We start from the raw sequence: 15367 nt of genomic DNA on the forward strand, positions 1-15367 counted from the left end.
CACAGGTTTTAATGATTGGCCAAATGAAAATATTTATATAAAATAATCCTTTATTCTTACAAATGATCAGACAAAAGATCTTAATCAGAATTATTTACTACACAATACAAAGGCTAAAACTACAAGTAGTACAGTATGAGATAGGATAGTGCACTATATTGAAGCAATTATTGAAACAATTATATTAAAGCTAGCCAAAAGAAATAATTATCACATAGAGATCTGATGGAACTCACCCAGACCAACGCTCATGGGGAGATTTCTTTTGCTCAGCCTTGAGGAGTGTCCTTGGAGGGCGTCTCCACCCAAGGCAGGAATCTCCACACATCTACCCCAAGAAGGGCTGTGTTAGAAGAACCTGCCTGGATGAAAGGGGACTGGACTTCTCTAGTAGGAAGGGATTGACTGCTCCTCACAAATGGACAGGCCAGTGAGCAGCTTCTCTGTCCCATCCAACTTCCAAAAGCAGGAGGTGTGTTTGGAGTTGGGTGAACCAGGCTGGTTTGAGCATCATTCAACACCAAAACCATTCCCAGGGTGCCACCGGTGACTGGCAGATCTCACAGACAGCTTGCATGAGAGCTGGCACTGTTGGCATTGTCTGATGGCATTTTAGGCCTTCTCAGGGTCGGCCCTCCTGCCCCCCGGGTCGAGAGGTTGGCTGTGAAAGTCCATCCTGGAGATGCACAGGGAGCCAAGAGTTGGGCTCCTGAGTGACATCCAACAATGGACAGGGGGATGGGACTGACCAGATGAAAGTGTCTCAGGTAGAGCTGGACTGGCAACACAAGGGGGAATTATTCCTGGCTCGCTGGGCCCAGGACACCTCAGGGCCTCAGGGAAGAGGTGCAACATCCAGCTGGGCTTGTGATCCAGGGCTGCATTTAACCCTGGACACCAACTGCCAGGTTCTCCAGACCTGGGAAACATGTGCTGCCATCAAAGAGGCCAAGAGGGTAAAGCCCCTGTGGGGTGGGAGATGATGGCTGAGATAGAGATGTGGGCAGGCCTGGCAGATTGATCCCAGCACACTCCCCAAACCCACCAAGGCAAGCTCTACGTGCTGACAATGGTGGACACAACCCCTGGATGGCAGGAGACACCCCCTGTGCCTCCCACCACTGCCCAGAACACCATCCTGGGCCTGGAAAAGCAAGTCCTGTGGAGACACAGCCCTCCAGAAACACTGGAGTTGGACAGCAGGACTCTTTTCCAAAACAACCTTGTGCACACCTGGACCAGAGAGCTGGACATGGAGTGGATGGATCATATTCCCTGTCAGGCACCAGCCTCTAGGAATGTTGGATGGTAGAGTGGACTGTTCAAAGCCACCTAGTTAGTTAACCCTGTAAGCTCAAGAGATAAAACTCCAGGCCAGTTCAGAGTATATGATCAGCTCAAAAGAGCAGGTCCTTTAATCAGGCCCACAGGCCCAGGGGAACACACACGACGCGCCCTCCCAGGCAATGGTTCTACAGTTTTAGAAGATGGTCTGTCCAATGCCAGAACTCTCCACCCCCTGGTTCTGCCCAGTTCTGCCCCCGACAAGGCCCTTGGGGAATTGGGTTTGGGGTCTTTGGGACCCCTTCTTCCTCATCTTTCTCTTCTTCACAGCATGTACAGTCCTTGGAGTGCGTCCAAAGTTCTGGGCTGGAAGGTTGCTTTGTCTCTTGTGGGATCTTGTTGTCCAGGCCTAGGGTGTGAAGTTGTTCAGTAGAGGTGTTTTTCTACAATTTGACCTTGAAAAGAAATCTAAACACACTAAAGGAATTTAGAAAGTTTGATATAAAATGGGATAATAGGGTTGGGTCTGTGTAAACTGCTATGCTACAGCTACATTAACATCTACAGTTACTACACAACTACTTTTAAATTCAAAAAAAAAAGAAATCCAGAAAGCTTTAAGGCATCACACAAACCTAGTTAGTTAACTCTACCAGTTGAACTGGCCCTGCCCAAAAAGAACCTCTCTGTACCATTGAAGGGGAGAAAATCCCTGTGGTCCATATGAGGAGTATGTTGGGGAGGACAGTTTGGATTAGTCCTGCCTTAAGCAAAGGCAAAGCCACCCATGGGATTGTTTCTGCTCAAGGACTTGGGTGCACTTGGTGGATGATGCAGAGGGATGGGGAAACACTCTGTGTACCTCAAGGGGATTTGATTTTTGGGTCAGAACAGTCCGCGAGGTTGAATTGTAGAATATTGTTTGCCCAATGACGCTCCCACTGTGTGCCAGAACTCCCATGAACAATGAGGTCTTTCCTTAGGTACAAATTTTTATTTTCTGTGCTTTTGATGTTTTCTTTAAAAAAAAGAGTCCTGTTTCCATTCCCTCCTTCTTCAGTAGCCCCCATCTTGTGTGTCCCAGAGATTTAGTCTAACTGGGGAGTCTCCTATTGGATTTGAGTGACATATATGAACCTGCAATAAGCTTTTGTGTGAGATTCCCTTCCTGATCAGAGCAGGACTGATGAGGAAATGAGAACAGCTTTCTGGCTGCCCCAGCTTAGGGACTGGCCCTGTGCCTGGAGCTGGAAAAGCTGAGACTATCTGCTGTGCAAAGTGGACTTCAATGGAGGCAATGTGGACTTAATATACATCAGGAGAAGGACTTTTGGTTTTTATTGAGCTGTGCCTTCCTCTGGTTTGGTTTGCTGGGAATAAATGAACATCCCTCTGTGTCTCGGGCAGCTCTTTCTCCAAGCCAAGCAGGTGGGAGTTGGTGCCAAGGAGCTGAAACCTGCAGGTCCAGCCTTGAGTGGAGGAAGCTCACATTTGCCCAAGGCTGCTTTGAGTGCCAGGGGTCTGATGAGGGAATACTGGGGTGGGGATAGGGATAAATTCTGATGGATTCTCAGACATAAAGGGTCTTGATTTTCTTATCTATTCAGACTGAATTAGGAAGTGCCCGGGATCAATATCGACTGGGAATTGTTGATATCAGTGTAAAAACAGGAAAAAAGGAAACAGGCCACAAAAAAGACATCTTTTCTCATGGTTTTATTAATACAATATATTCACTTGGAATGCACTTCTGAGATCTGTCTAATTAACCACAAAAGAATTGAAGACTTAGAAGTCAATTATTCCCAGGGGTTTGTCTGGTTAAGATGCCATCACTGAGAAGAGAGTGTGAAGGAATGAGCAGACAAGGAGACCATCCCTGGGGCTGGGGAAGCAGGAACTCAGAGTCACTGGTTCCAGGTGGCAAATGGACTGGGGGATGTTTCTGTGAGAGCCCCTAAAGGGTGTGCTGGTTTCAGGGGGAGTACAGTTAAATTTCTTCCCCGTGGCTGGTGCAGGACTGTGTTTTGGTTTGTGCTGAACACAGGGTTGATAATCACAGAATGACAGAATATGGTGAGTTGGAAGGGACTCAGAAGCATCATCCAGTCCAATTCCTACCCTGCACAGGATCATCGACAAGAATCACACCATGAGCCTGAGAGGATCATCCAAACACTTCTTGAGCTCTGTCAGCCTTGGTGCTGTGCCCACTGCCCTGGGGAGCCTGGTCAGTGCCCAACCACCCTCTGGGGGAAGAATGTTTTTCTAAAATCCAACCTAACCCTGCCCTGACACAACTGCAGGCCATTCCCTCAGTCCTGTCCCTGGTCCCCCCAGAGCAGAGCTCAGGGCCTGCCTCTCCTCTGCCCCTCCCCAGGAAGCTGGACCTGCACTGAGGTCTCCCCTCAGTCTCCTCTTCCCCAGCTGAACACACCAAGTGCCCTCAGTGTCCTCACACGCCTTCCCCCCAAGGCCCTTCCCCATCTTCCTTGCCCTCCTTTGGACACTCTCTAATGGCTCAATCTCTCCCTTCCATTGTGTCCCCCCAAACTGCCCCAATGGTGCAGGTGAGGCCGCCCCAGGGCAGAGCAGAGCGGGACAATCCCCTCCCTGGCCCGGCCGGCCATGCTGGGCCTGATGCCCCCAGGACAGGCTTGGCCCTCCTGGCTGCCAGGGCACTGCTGACTCAGGGCCAACTGGCCACCCACCAGCACCCCCAGGGCCCTTTCCCGGCACTGCTTTCCAGCCTCTCCTTCCCAGTCTGTCCGTCCAGGCGGGGTTGCCCCATCCCAGGGCAGAATCCGGCACTTCCCCCTGGTGAAGTTCTCAGGGCTCCTAAAGAGCCGGGAGGTCACGGGATGTCAAAGAGCCCCACGGAGCTAAAGGGACCCTTGGGACACTGTGGAACCTCATGGAATCAAGGGGGCTTTGTGACATGTGGGGCCTCATGGAATCAGAGGAACCCTGTGGACTCTCATGGAATCAAGGGGCACCTGTGACACTGCAGGGTCTCCTGCTCCAGAAGGAACCCTGGGACACTGTAGGATCTCATGGAACCAAGGTGCCATTGTGACACAGCATGGCTGCAGGGAATCAGGGCTCCAGAGTAAAAGTCCACGGCCTCATGGAAAAAATGAATTCTGGGACACTGTGGAACCTCATGGAAACAAGAGGCCATTGTGACACTACAGGGCCTCATGGAGCCAAAGGAACCCTGGGACTTTTTGGAACCTCATGGAGTCAAGGGCCAGTTGTGACACTGCAGAGCCTCATGGAACTAAAGGAATTGTGGAGACCTGCTGATGCCTAAAATCTGTCCTGACACAGTTTTAAACTTTTACTATTCTTGGCTGTTAATAAAGACAATCTGACTGTGTCACTAAAAACAGAAGTTTTATTCTTCCGTCCTCCTCGTCCACCCCAAAATGGCAGAAAAGGCATGCAATGTTTACAGTATAGCTTTTTTATCCCACCTAGCACAGGAATTTCTAGGCTACAGGGAAGGAGGCATGCATGGACCTATTTAACATACTGTCACACCCTTTTTCTAACTTATCCACACTAGTCAAATTTTTCTAACAACACACTGTCATTCTTAATTATAAATTAATTCCTATTTCATAAGTGGGGCGAACTAAAGCAGTCTCTTCCTTCTCATTTTTAACTTTGGTAGCAGGTGTTCACCACAGGTGTCCTTCCCCTGAAGTCAGCAGCTTCTTCTCTCCCTCTCACAGAGTGCCCAAGGCCGTCTGATGGATTCCATCCCTATCTCTGAGGCCTCTCTCTGGGGAGCTGCCTCTGGCTCTCCAGCCTGAACACCTGTTTGGTCTCCCACCCCCCAGCTGTGATTCAGTTTTCTGGAATGATTATAAATGAGTTAAAAAGCTTTTTTGGGCCATGATCTAGGCAACTGCTGCCGTGGATAACGTGGATTGCAGGAAGGCAGAAGAGAAGGACGTGAAAGGGCCACCTGTGAGCAAAAGGTATTTTTCGTTTTCAGTAGTCTCTGAATTTTTGTTACTAGTTTTCTGTTTCTGTGAAAGAGTTCAGTGTCCTCCCTCCTGGGAGGGATGGGAATAAATGATTAAACATGGAAAACATTGTGGCTGAGCTGTTCCAACACTGCAAACTGTCATTTGTCCAGATGGTCTAAAGATGTCCAGATTATTGAAAACCTTCCATATGTTTCTTTTCAGGGAGAGAGAAATATTTGATGAAGAAATCCAGCAAAGGCAAAAGTGCAAGGCCAAGCCTCAGCCTGCTGAGAGCTGAGGAGTGGCCCCAGCTGCCCCAGAATTACACAGGGAAAATAAGAAACACAGAGGTTTTGGAATGGGATCGAGCCATTTTCAATGGGATTGATTCACTTTGAGGTGACAGACTGATCTCTCTCGACTTTTGGGATGCAGAGCTGGGAGAGACTGGAATGTTAATGGTCCATGGCTCCAACACTCTCCAGCTGCAGAAGCAGTGGGGGCTTTGCTGCCCATGGGCAAAGGAACCACCTGGGGAAGGGGGGGTTAATGGGGCTGGGGGGAGAGGAGGGGGAGCACCATGAGCAGGTGAGTCCTGAGACCCTCCTGGTGTCCCCAAGACCATCTTGGTGTCCCCACCCCCCCCCTTGACACCCCGAGACCCCCCTGGTGTCTCCAATGTCCCCAGGGCCTCCCCATGGCCCCAATTCCCCCCTTGACACCCCCAATTCCACTGTCCACAAACCCCTCCCCACTGTCCCCACTGTCCCCAAACCCCATCCCTGATGTCCCCAACCCTCCATCTCACCCCAGGAGCCCCCCCTGGACCCTCTGACCACAAAAACACCCCTCCTTCCCCCCACGCTCACAGAAAGGCCAAGGGCATTTGGGGACACGTTGGGGACAGTTTGGGGGGCTTTGTGGGGCACTGGGTCATTACTGGGGGATACTGGGACACACTGGGGGGAACCAGGGGGAACTGGGAGGGACTGGGGGGGAACTGGGGCACACTGGGGGACACTGGCAGATGACTGAGGAGTTCCTGGGGATTACCAGGACACACGGGGGGACACTGGGAGGTTACTGGGCCACACCAGGGGTTACTGGGTGCTCACTGGAGGATCATTGGGCCACACTGGGAGGCAGTGGGAGGTCACTGGGATGCACTGGATGGTCACTGAGGGGGTTACTGGGCCGTACTGAGGTCACTGGGAGGTCACTGGGCTGTACTGGGGACACTGGAATCCCCTTACCCGGATGTGGTACATCTCGTCCCTGGACTTTGGGGGGCACCACCAGGCCCCCTCCCCTGGGGGCTGGGGGACCCCCTGAACCCCACTGCTGAACCCTCCCTGTAGGATCTCTGTGTGCTGAGTTTCGCGGTCTCTGGGGTTCAGGGCGGGCATCAGGATCCCCTTTCTCTGAGGTCGGTCCGCCGGGCCGGCAGGGGCGCTGTGGCCCGAAAAGAAATGGCGGGTCCAGCACGTGACGCGGGGCCTCATGGGAGTTGTAGTTCTTTCATGAGCTCTCCGCCGGCGCGCCTGCGCAGTGCAGCCAGGGCGCTGGAAAAGCCCCCGAGCCCCGCAGCCCCCAAGAGGGCTCCAAGGCCCCGCGCTCTGCCCCTCGGGAACCCCCGAACCCCTCCGCTAAACCCTCCCGAGCTCTCCAGCCTTTCCACTCACAGTGCAGTGCACCCGCCGCCGCCTCCTCCATCACTTCCCCACAGCCAACATGGCGCTCTGTGCGCTCCCCGCCTCCAGAGAGACCCCCACAGTCAATCAGCGGGCGGTCTCGCCCAGGCATCGGGCGAGCGGGAGAGGAAGACTTTGAGCCTTCATCCCCTGCGACCACCCGAGAGGAGCACCAGAGAGAAGTGCGCAGGCGCCAGAAGGCGCGTCCCGAGATTTCCATGGAACACCGCCCACTCTGGGGTAGCTCGGGAAGATGTAAAAATGTACAATGAATATGTATGAGCTAATTTCCCAGGAACTGGAACAGCCCTGTGTGTGCAGGGACACGGGTCAGGCGGTGCCCCCCCAGCAGCCCTCTGTCCCCACAGCAGATTGGGAGCTCAGGGGGCCACCCCGGACCCCCCTTTCCCACCCCCCTCTGCCCCACAGCTGCTGCAGCACCAGCTGCTGGGTGGGGGGAGTCCCCCCATCAGCCCCCAGGGTTGGGCACCTGTGGAGAATCGTGACCAGAGCAAGCACAGAAAGGGTTACAGAAGCAGTGGACATTCCCAGGGCGGATCTGCCCCCTCCCAGAGCCCCAGGGAACCGCTCCAGGGCCCAACTGATGGGGGACAGGGGGGACCCATATGGGAACCCCCCGCCCTCTGTCCCCCTGCCCACTGTCCAACACCCCTTTTCTCCCCTCTCCCACCCCTTTCTCATCATCCCCACAGTCCTCAGCTCCCCCCCCGGCTCGGTTTGGGGCTGTTTCTTCCCCTCTGCCCTGCTCGGTTTCAGAGTCTCAACCCCTTCCCTGCTCAGTTTGGAGGTCCCAGCCCCCCCTTTTCTCCCGTTCTCCCCCCCCCTTTTTCCACTGTCCCCTGAAAGGGAGCTGTTAAATATTGGGTGCTGAAAAAGCTGCTACATCGTGTCCATTCCAAATTAAACCTGCATTTATTAGGATGGACTGGTATCCAAATGGCAGCAAGAAGAGTCTTCTAATTCTCTTCTTTCTAATCCTCTCTGCAGTCGCCGGTTTTCCCCTCTAAGAGGGCAGGAAAACAGGAACAGCCCTGGTGTGGTCGGGGAGCAGCGCTGACCCCAAAGGGCTGCATTTCCCCTGCCGATCGTCCTGCTCTGCCCTCCCCGGGGCTGGCTCTGCCTGGCGCTGGCCGGACGTGCCGGGGCTCCTCACTGAGCAAACCCCTTCCCAAACTTCAGGGGCAAGTCCAGACCCCGGCTGGCCCGGGAGGAAGCGACAGCAGCGCGGGCCGAGCGGGCGGGATGGGGTCCGAGCAGCGGCGGGAAGTTGCAAACTTGCCAGCAAAGAAGTCAAAATAAAGTGAAGCAGCTAAAAAAGCCCGTGGTCTCGGCATGGGTGCGGGAGGAAGGGGAGCTCCGTGACTTCAGCCGGGGCTGCCCCCGGGGCGCGCGGGGGCCAACGGGGAACGGACAAATGGACAAACGGACGAACCGACGAACGGACCAACGGCCCCGGCGCTTCGGCAGCAGCAGCGGCGGCAGCAGCAGCGACTCTAGAGACGAGCTCTCGGTCTTCCTCTTCCTCTTGCTCTTCTTCCTCCTCTCCCAGTGTCCCAGTCCCGGTGTCCCTGTCCCGGTGTCCCTCTCCCGGTGTCCCGGTCCCGGTGTCCCTGTCCCGTTCCCGGTCCCCCCTCCCCTTGCCGGCCCGGGCCATGGCCCCGGCCGTTCCCCTCTGCCGGGCGGGGCCGCCCCGTCCCCGGCCCTGGGCGGCCCGGCGCGGTCCCGCCCTCGCCCGGCTCCCGGCGCGCCGGTTGTGGCGCTGCTGGGCGCTCCTGTGGGGCGGGCTGAGGGACGGGCTGTGGGACGGGCTGTGGGGCGGGCTGTGGGATGGGCTGTGGGACGGGCTGTGGGGCGGGCTGTGGGGCGGGCTGTGGGATGGGCTGTGGGGCGGGCTGTGGGATGGGCTGTGGGACGGGCTGTGGGGCGGGCTCGGCCTCGCCGCCCCTTGGCTCCGCCCGGCTCGAGCCCGGCGCCTGCCGGGGCCGGCGGGGGACGCGGGCGCCGCGGCCGCTGCCGCCTCCTCGGCGGGTTCCCCGGGCAGAGCTCCGCCGCCGCTGCCCGCTGCGGGTGGGGAAGCCCGGCCCGGGCCGCTCGAGGGGCGCTCGGGGGCCGTGCCGGGCCCCGGCCCGAACGCTGACGGCCACGTCTCGCCCGCGCGGAAGGCGAAGGGGCCCCTGCAGAAGCGCTACCGGCTGGGTTCGCTGCTGGGCAGCGGCGGCTTCGGCCGCGTCTACGCGGGGACCCGCCTGGCGGACGGAGCCCCGGTGAGTGCAGGAGGAGGAGGAGGAGGAGGAGGAGGAGAGCGGGACGGGCGGCGAGCTCAACCCGCCGTTCCCCTTGGCTTGCAGGTGGCCATCAAAGCCGTGCCCCGGGATCTCATCCGGCGCTGGGGCGAGCTGGTGAGCGAGCGGGGCCAGCGGCAGAAAGCGGGGCGGGACGGGCGGGGACGAGCCGAGGCCCGGGAGGGTGGAAGCCGCCGGGACACCTGGAGGGAGAGTGGCCGTGGGGTCGGTGGGGGACGGGGAGCATCCAGGGCTGGCAGAGGGGTAGCAGGCAGACAGGCACGGCATCAGCCCCACTGACGACCCCGTGGTCCCCCCGCAGCCCGACGGCACCCTGGCACCCCTGGAGATCGTGCTGCTGGACAAGGTGTCCAATGGCTTTCGTGGTGTCATCCAGCTCCTGGAGTGGTTCGAGCTCCCCAACAGTTTCTTGTTGGTGATGGAGCGTCCGGAGCGCTCTCGGGACCTCTCTCGCGTAATCACGGCGTGGAGGTTCCTGCCGGAGGAGATGGCGTGGGGGCTGTTCCGCCAGGTGCTGAAGGCCGTGCGGCACTGCACCAGCTGCGGCGTCCTGCACCGGGACATCAAGCCCCAGAACATCCTCCTCAACCTGGCCACCGGCGAGGTGAAGCTCCTTGACTTTGGATGTGCCACCTTCCTTCAGGACACGGTCTACACCCAGTTTGCAGGTGAGCCCACAGCCGGGGGATGCTCCTGGTGCCAGGCACCGCATGGCCATGCCCGGGTGTGGCACCAGAGATTGCCCCTTTTGCTGAGGGGGAAAAGGATTAATTCTTCAGCCAAGTTGCTTTTGGATGGGGCTGGGGGGTGATTGTGAGACGGGCCCTGGCCTTGCTGACAGCCTGTGCCACCCACCCTGTCCTGGGCTGGGTCTGGGGCAGGGGGGAGCCAGCCTGACCAAAACCCCTGTGAGGGTAGCAGAGAAGGGGCTCAGAACTGTGCACCAGCTGGCTTGGTGTGCAGGTGAGGAAGGGCTTGGGCTGCTCCGCTCGCCTTGTTTGCCTTGGCTTATGATGAATTGTTGGGGGCAGTGCAGTGGGGCGGGGAGAAGGCACGGCTTTTCCTCACCACTGGCTGGGTTTTTCCCTTGCATGTAATGGTTGGGCCTTGCCAGGGCTTCCGCTGCCCTCTTGGACACCAGTGGCTTCTTCTCCAACCCCAAGTTTGTAACCAAGAGTCAGGGGCCGGTGAGAAGGCAGTGGGGCACAGCGTGTGCCACTGGGGCAGGCCCCACGTTGCCAGGGATGCTGGGGTGAGGCTCTGGGAGCAGGCAGCATCCACCTGATGAACTGCATCTGTATTCCGTAGGAACACCGTCATACAGCCCGCCAGAGTGGATCTGCTTCAAACGCTACCGCGGCGAGGCGGCCACGGTCTGGTCCCTGGGCATCCTGCTCTACCAGATGGTCTGCGGGAAGCACCCGTTCTGCAGAGGCACCAACACCATCTGGGACCAGCTCCCGTTCCCACCACGGGTCTCTCGAGGTGGATACCACTCTTTGTGGCATGGGGGGAATAACGGTGTTGGGAGAGGGCAGCGGGCTCACGAGGACGCCGCTCTTGAAGCTGTTTGTGTCCCATGGTTGGCTGGAGGAGGTGGCCTGTGTCCTGCCATCCTGCTCTCCTCCAAAAGGGAGAATCAATGGAGAAGTTTGGGCACAGCTCTGAGCACAGCCAGCACAGCCTGGGCACGTGGACAGTGGGACAGAGGGGACAGGATCCTTCTCCAACTGACCGGCGATTTTCCCCCCAGGGTGCCAGCACCTTATCAGGTGGTGTTTGTCCATCCGCCCCTCGGACAGGCCATCACTGGAAGACCTATTGTGCCATCCTTGGGTGCAGGGCATTCACCTGCTCTAGAAGATGGGAGAGATCCACGTGCTCACTTTGATCCAGGGGCCTGGCAAGTAACACCTCCACACATCTCTTGGCAATAAGAAACAAAGAAAACCAGATTTTTTTGTCATGCCTGTAGCACTGAGGGGGGATCATCCCACGGGAACATGCACCTCTTTGTGCTGGAGCTGGGCTGCAGACCCGGTCTCCCAAGTGCTGGTGGCCACCATCCAACCTGGTTTTGCTCATCCTGCTTCACAGACAGCTGGGCCCTCGGCAGAACACTGACAGCCTGGTCTGGCCCCCAGGGAAGGAGAAGGGGCCTCTGGAGAAGCTGTGCCGGGTGGGGCTGCTGCTGGAGACATCGAGGACGACGTCAGGGATGACAAGCTCTTTGTTGTTGACCTGGACACCGGCGAGCTGAAGATGATGGGCTTTGATTCTGGCCCCTTCCTCCAAGCCGTGCTCCACACGCCGTTTGCAGATGAGTCCACACCCAGGGGGTGCTCCCGGGCATTGCTCAGCCTGGCTGGGCACCGAAGGTTCCCCCTTTGCTGGCGGGGAACCCGATGAATTCTTCAGCCGGCTGCCAAGCTGCTTCTTGGCAGGAGGGTGGGCTGGGCTCTGGGCTGGGTGTGAAATGGGAGCCCGGCTCTGCCACCAGCCTCTGCCACTGCCCCTTTGCTGGGCGGGGCTGGGGCAGGGGCAGCCAGCCTGCCAAAAACCAACCCCCGTGGGGGGAGCAAAGGTGGGGCTGCAGAACACCAGCTGCTTTGGGCTGCAGGCCAGGAAAGGCTTGGGCTGCCTTGGCTTAGGAGCCTTTCTTTGGGCCAGTGCAGCAGGGCAAGGAGAAGGCCTGGGTTTTCCTTAGCTGGAGGAGGTGGGGTTTTTCTTTGGCCTGGAGGGGTTGGGCCTTCCTCAGAACCCTGACAGAATGTTAACATTTTACCTTTCTGTCTTGTTTCCACTTTTTGTTTGTAATCTCTTGTCATGAATTTGTTGTTTGTTTTCGAGGGAAGAGTAGGAGCTGGTGCCCAGTCTGGATTGGGAAGGGCTGGGACCATCCCTGGAGTGGATCTGACGTCCCCTCTGAGAAGGCTGAGGACATCCTTGGGACACGCTCTTCTTCCAGCAGCAGATCTTGTGAGGTAGATGCTCATCTTGCCCATCTTGTCAGCAGGAGTGGGATAATGGCTTTGGGGAGATGGCAGCAGGCACATGAACATCCCGCTCTTGCAGCTGCTGAGGAGGTTGATCTCCTGGGCTTGGCTGGAGGAGGTGGCACCTGTGTTGAGTAATTTCTGAAATCCAATCGATCTGGGATGACCCCAAATGACAGTTTAGTTTTCAGCTTGCTCGAGCTGTATCTCAGCTGTTCTCTGAACAGTTCTCTCCCCCACCTGCCTGTTACTTCCCAACTGCTCCCTCTTTTCCCTGCAACGAGCTCCCAGCTCATCATGGTCTCCATCAAACCACTGATAGAAGAAATAGAAACTCTACTCCCAGTACCCTGGAGTGCCCAAATGAGGAACAATGTCATCCTGGAGAAGTCCTAGAGAATTAGATAAGGGATGTCCCAAACCAGCAGGATGTAAACTAAGCCCTGTGTACCCAGATAAAAGAAACACAGTGGTGCTGTGCTGCTCAAGAACTGAGCAGCACAGATGACAGAGATGGCCTGGAAGGACCAGAAAAGGACTTCCAACAGGGGTGTGACTATGTAAAGCAGAGTAATGAATATGTATTAAGTAAGCAAGGCTATCGAATGCACATGTAAACAGTGTGTGTAATAAAAAACCCTGTCTGTCATTTGGCACACTGGATTAGAGGAACTCTCCTCTGAACCTCCAGCATGCTGAACAAAGAAGAATGCCCTTTTTAACATCTCCAAATTGGGGTTAAGAAGTTTGTTTCTGCTGCTTTTGGGTGTAATTTTTGGCTCCCCCAGACAGGACACCTCTGCCTGATCTCCCACAGATCTGAGGGATCACTGGATCTTCACGCCAGCACCAGGACTTTGCTGGAGAAGAGCACAGATCCCCAGCCCAGTCTGGGACACAGGTAAGATCCCACTGGACAATAAGGCATTCTCTTTGGGAATCCTGCCCATGTCAAACATATGGATCTTTCAGCACACTGGGTGGGTTCTTTGGTATTTTGGGAATCCTGCTCATCTGAGACCTGTGGATCTTCCAGCCCTTTGGGGGGGTTATTTGGTATTTTGGAATTTGGTATTTGGCTTTGTTTTATCAATCAATATTGTTGTGTTCTTATTTGTTTCTGTATTGTAACATTTTGGGTCTACTGTTTAGAGATGGGGAGTGGGCAATCTGAAGGGGGAATTGTGAAGAAGTCCCCACTTTGTTGCATTTTGCAATTTTGGATGAAGTTTGGCAGCCCCCCCGGAGGAACAGCTCCCAGGGAGAATTTAATGAAGTGTTGGAATCAATGGGTGGCTGTTCTGGAACATTGAATTCTAATCCATTGTTACAGTTGGTGCTGTTTCAGAATGGGAACAGAAGTGGAAGGAGGTTATGTCTGGTGATGTGTTTTTCACTTTGCAGAACCCTGTGAAATGGCAGAAGGATTGTGGTGTGAATGCAGCGCCCTCAGAGCCCTTGGTGTGAGCCCGGAAAGGAAAATCAAGGGAAATGGTTAAAGCCTTGTTGTTCAATGTGGAGCACAGGAGAACTTTGTTCTCATCGTCTCCCCGATAAGGAGGAGGACTCAGATCTTCTGGTTGGCCCCACGGGCAGGTTGAGTGGGGGAACAGAAAATCAAGATGCAGAAACCAATCTTGCAGGGGAACTGGCATGTGAAGAGGCAGATTTAGCATGTCCAGAAGGAAAGGGAGAGAGAATGTGTCAGAGAGAGAGCAGAGAGCTTCAGTGCAGCTGCAGGAAGAACTAGAGCTGAACAAGGAGGGGTGGGAGTGGCCCCCCTGTGTGATAGAAGGCAAAAGCCTTCAAAATGATGATTCAAACACAGGATCTGGGCTAGAAGGATCCTATGTTAGAAGTGTTGTTTGGTAGTAGGGAGAAAGCAATGGTTGTTAAAATCAGTCAGAGGTTTTTGGAAGAGCAGATTTTGGTGGGGAATATACAGAGTACATTGGACATTCCCTTTCCCACTGCGGATCCTGAATGGGATCCTAACATCCCTATTTTTAGAGAAAGGTTCAATAGATACCTGCAGTGGATGTTGTCTGCAATGAAACATGCCAGGCCAAAGGCAATGAACATGTCAAAATTCTCTGCAATGAAGCAGGATCACAGGGAATAGCCTACTGAATTTTTAAATCATCTGGAAGAAACAGCACAAAAATATACTAATATCCATCCTGAAACACGGGGGGAAGGACTCAACTGGCCCCCATATTTGTGGGGCAGTCCTCAGATGTGGTTAGGAGGAAATGACAAAAAGCTGAGGGACAAGATCAATCTAATTTAGGGACATTGTTGGAGGTTGGGAGAATCAGCAGGAATCAGCTAAGCAGGAAGGAGTTGCAGTTCTGGAGGAAATCCCTGAGGAAATGGTGCCCCCAGGGAGAGGAAGAGGACGAGAGCATGGGCAGCCTGCTTCAAACATCCCCCCCCAGGAGACTTGGGATCAATCCCTGTGCATCCTGTAAGAAAGATGGACACTGGAAATGGGATTGTCCACAACTGAAACTTCAGAACCCTCCGAACCCTCTCGTGGCATCACTGAAGACGACTTGAGGGGGCACCAGAGGATTCTTCCCCATCAGAACATCTGGTTCCAGCCAAGCTAAGGACAATTGGTTGTGGCTGTGGGAACTTGTTCCCCTGTCTTAAATAAGGGAAAATGAAACTCAAGTCACAATTCTGGAACAACTGTCTGGTGTGCCAGGGAACTGGGAAACTGGGCCATTTTTAATGCTGTGGATTTGAAATTGGGAAAACAGTGGTTGGCTCCCCAGTGTTTGTATTTCCCCAATTCCCCAAAGCCTCTGCCTGGGAGAGATCTCTTGGAAAAATTAAATGCCACAATCCAATTTAAAAATGGTAAAATATAGGTTATTATTGCAGAGCCTAATTCTGTGGAAGATTCTAGTTTTGCATGAGAGTCTCCAAAAGCAGAACTAATCCATCTGCCAACGTCACTTGGGGATGCAGTGATTCCAATAGGATGGGCTGGAGAGGTGCCTCCATGATCCAAAAGAGCAGAACCCGTGAGAATTCCAGGGAAACCTGGAGCAGGGTTGGTCAGGCCAAAGCAATAGCCTTTGAAAATG

At 55.2% G+C, this 15367-nt stretch overlaps 1 protein-coding gene and 2 long non-coding RNA genes across 7 annotated transcripts in view; 2 read left to right on the forward strand and 1 right to left on the reverse strand.

Annotated features, from left to right (window-relative positions):
• The window catches only part of LOC135405712 (uncharacterized), a 958894-nt gene that overhangs the window by 447450 nt on the left and 496077 nt on the right, over nucleotides 1-15367 (reverse strand). The window lies entirely within an intron of this gene.
• LOC135405289 (serine/threonine-protein kinase pim-1-like) lies at nucleotides 8313-12218 on the forward strand. Of its 2 annotated transcripts, none has more exons than XM_064639956.1 (6): nucleotides 8313-9237; nucleotides 9322-9372; nucleotides 9578-9944; nucleotides 10585-10761; nucleotides 11030-11183; nucleotides 11374-12218. In XM_064639956.1, exons 1-5 carry the CDS (start codon nucleotides 8626-8628, stop codon nucleotides 11134-11136), a joined length of 1314 nt encoding a protein of 437 aa, XP_064496026.1. In that variant the 5' UTR covers nucleotides 8313-8625; the 3' UTR covers nucleotides 11137-11183; nucleotides 11374-12218. The 2 variants fall into 2 exon arrangements, with proteins under 2 accessions (XP_064496026.1, XP_064496025.1); XM_064639955.1 differs by having other exon boundaries at nucleotides 8314-9237; nucleotides 11378-12218.
• On the forward strand, nucleotides 12223-14644 carry LOC135405618 (uncharacterized). 4 transcript variants are annotated; one of them, XR_010425851.1, is made up of 4 exons: nucleotides 12223-12260; nucleotides 13061-13173; nucleotides 13677-14000; nucleotides 14630-14644. It is a non-coding gene; the product is annotated as an uncharacterized LOC135405618 (long non-coding RNA). The 4 variants fall into 4 exon arrangements; XR_010425850.1 differs by lacking the exon at nucleotides 14630-14644 and having other exon boundaries at nucleotides 13677-14061; XR_010425852.1 differs by lacking the exon at nucleotides 14630-14644 and having other exon boundaries at nucleotides 13065-13173; nucleotides 13677-14061.

Source organism: Pseudopipra pipra, chromosome W (genome assembly GCF_036250125.1).
Source record: "Pseudopipra pipra isolate bDixPip1 chromosome W, bDixPip1.hap1, whole genome shotgun sequence".
NCBI classification, from domain to species: domain Eukaryota; kingdom Metazoa; phylum Chordata; class Aves; order Passeriformes; family Pipridae; genus Pseudopipra; species Pseudopipra pipra.

Bases quoted from the DNA above. Each gene is read 5' to 3' on its own strand.
- LOC135405289 (XM_064639956.1), top strand. From the start codon at position 8,626: ATGGCCCCGGCCGTTCCCCTCTGCCGGGCGGGGCCGCCCCGTCCCCGG. The intron at 9,238-9,321 runs GTGAGTGCAGGA...CTTGGCTTGCAG, and splicing joins GCCTGGCGGACGGAGCCCCG to GTGGCCATCAAAGCCGTGCC. The intron at 9,373-9,577 runs GTGAGCGAGCGG...GTCCCCCCGCAG, and splicing joins TCCGGCGCTGGGGCGAGCTG to CCCGACGGCACCCTGGCACC.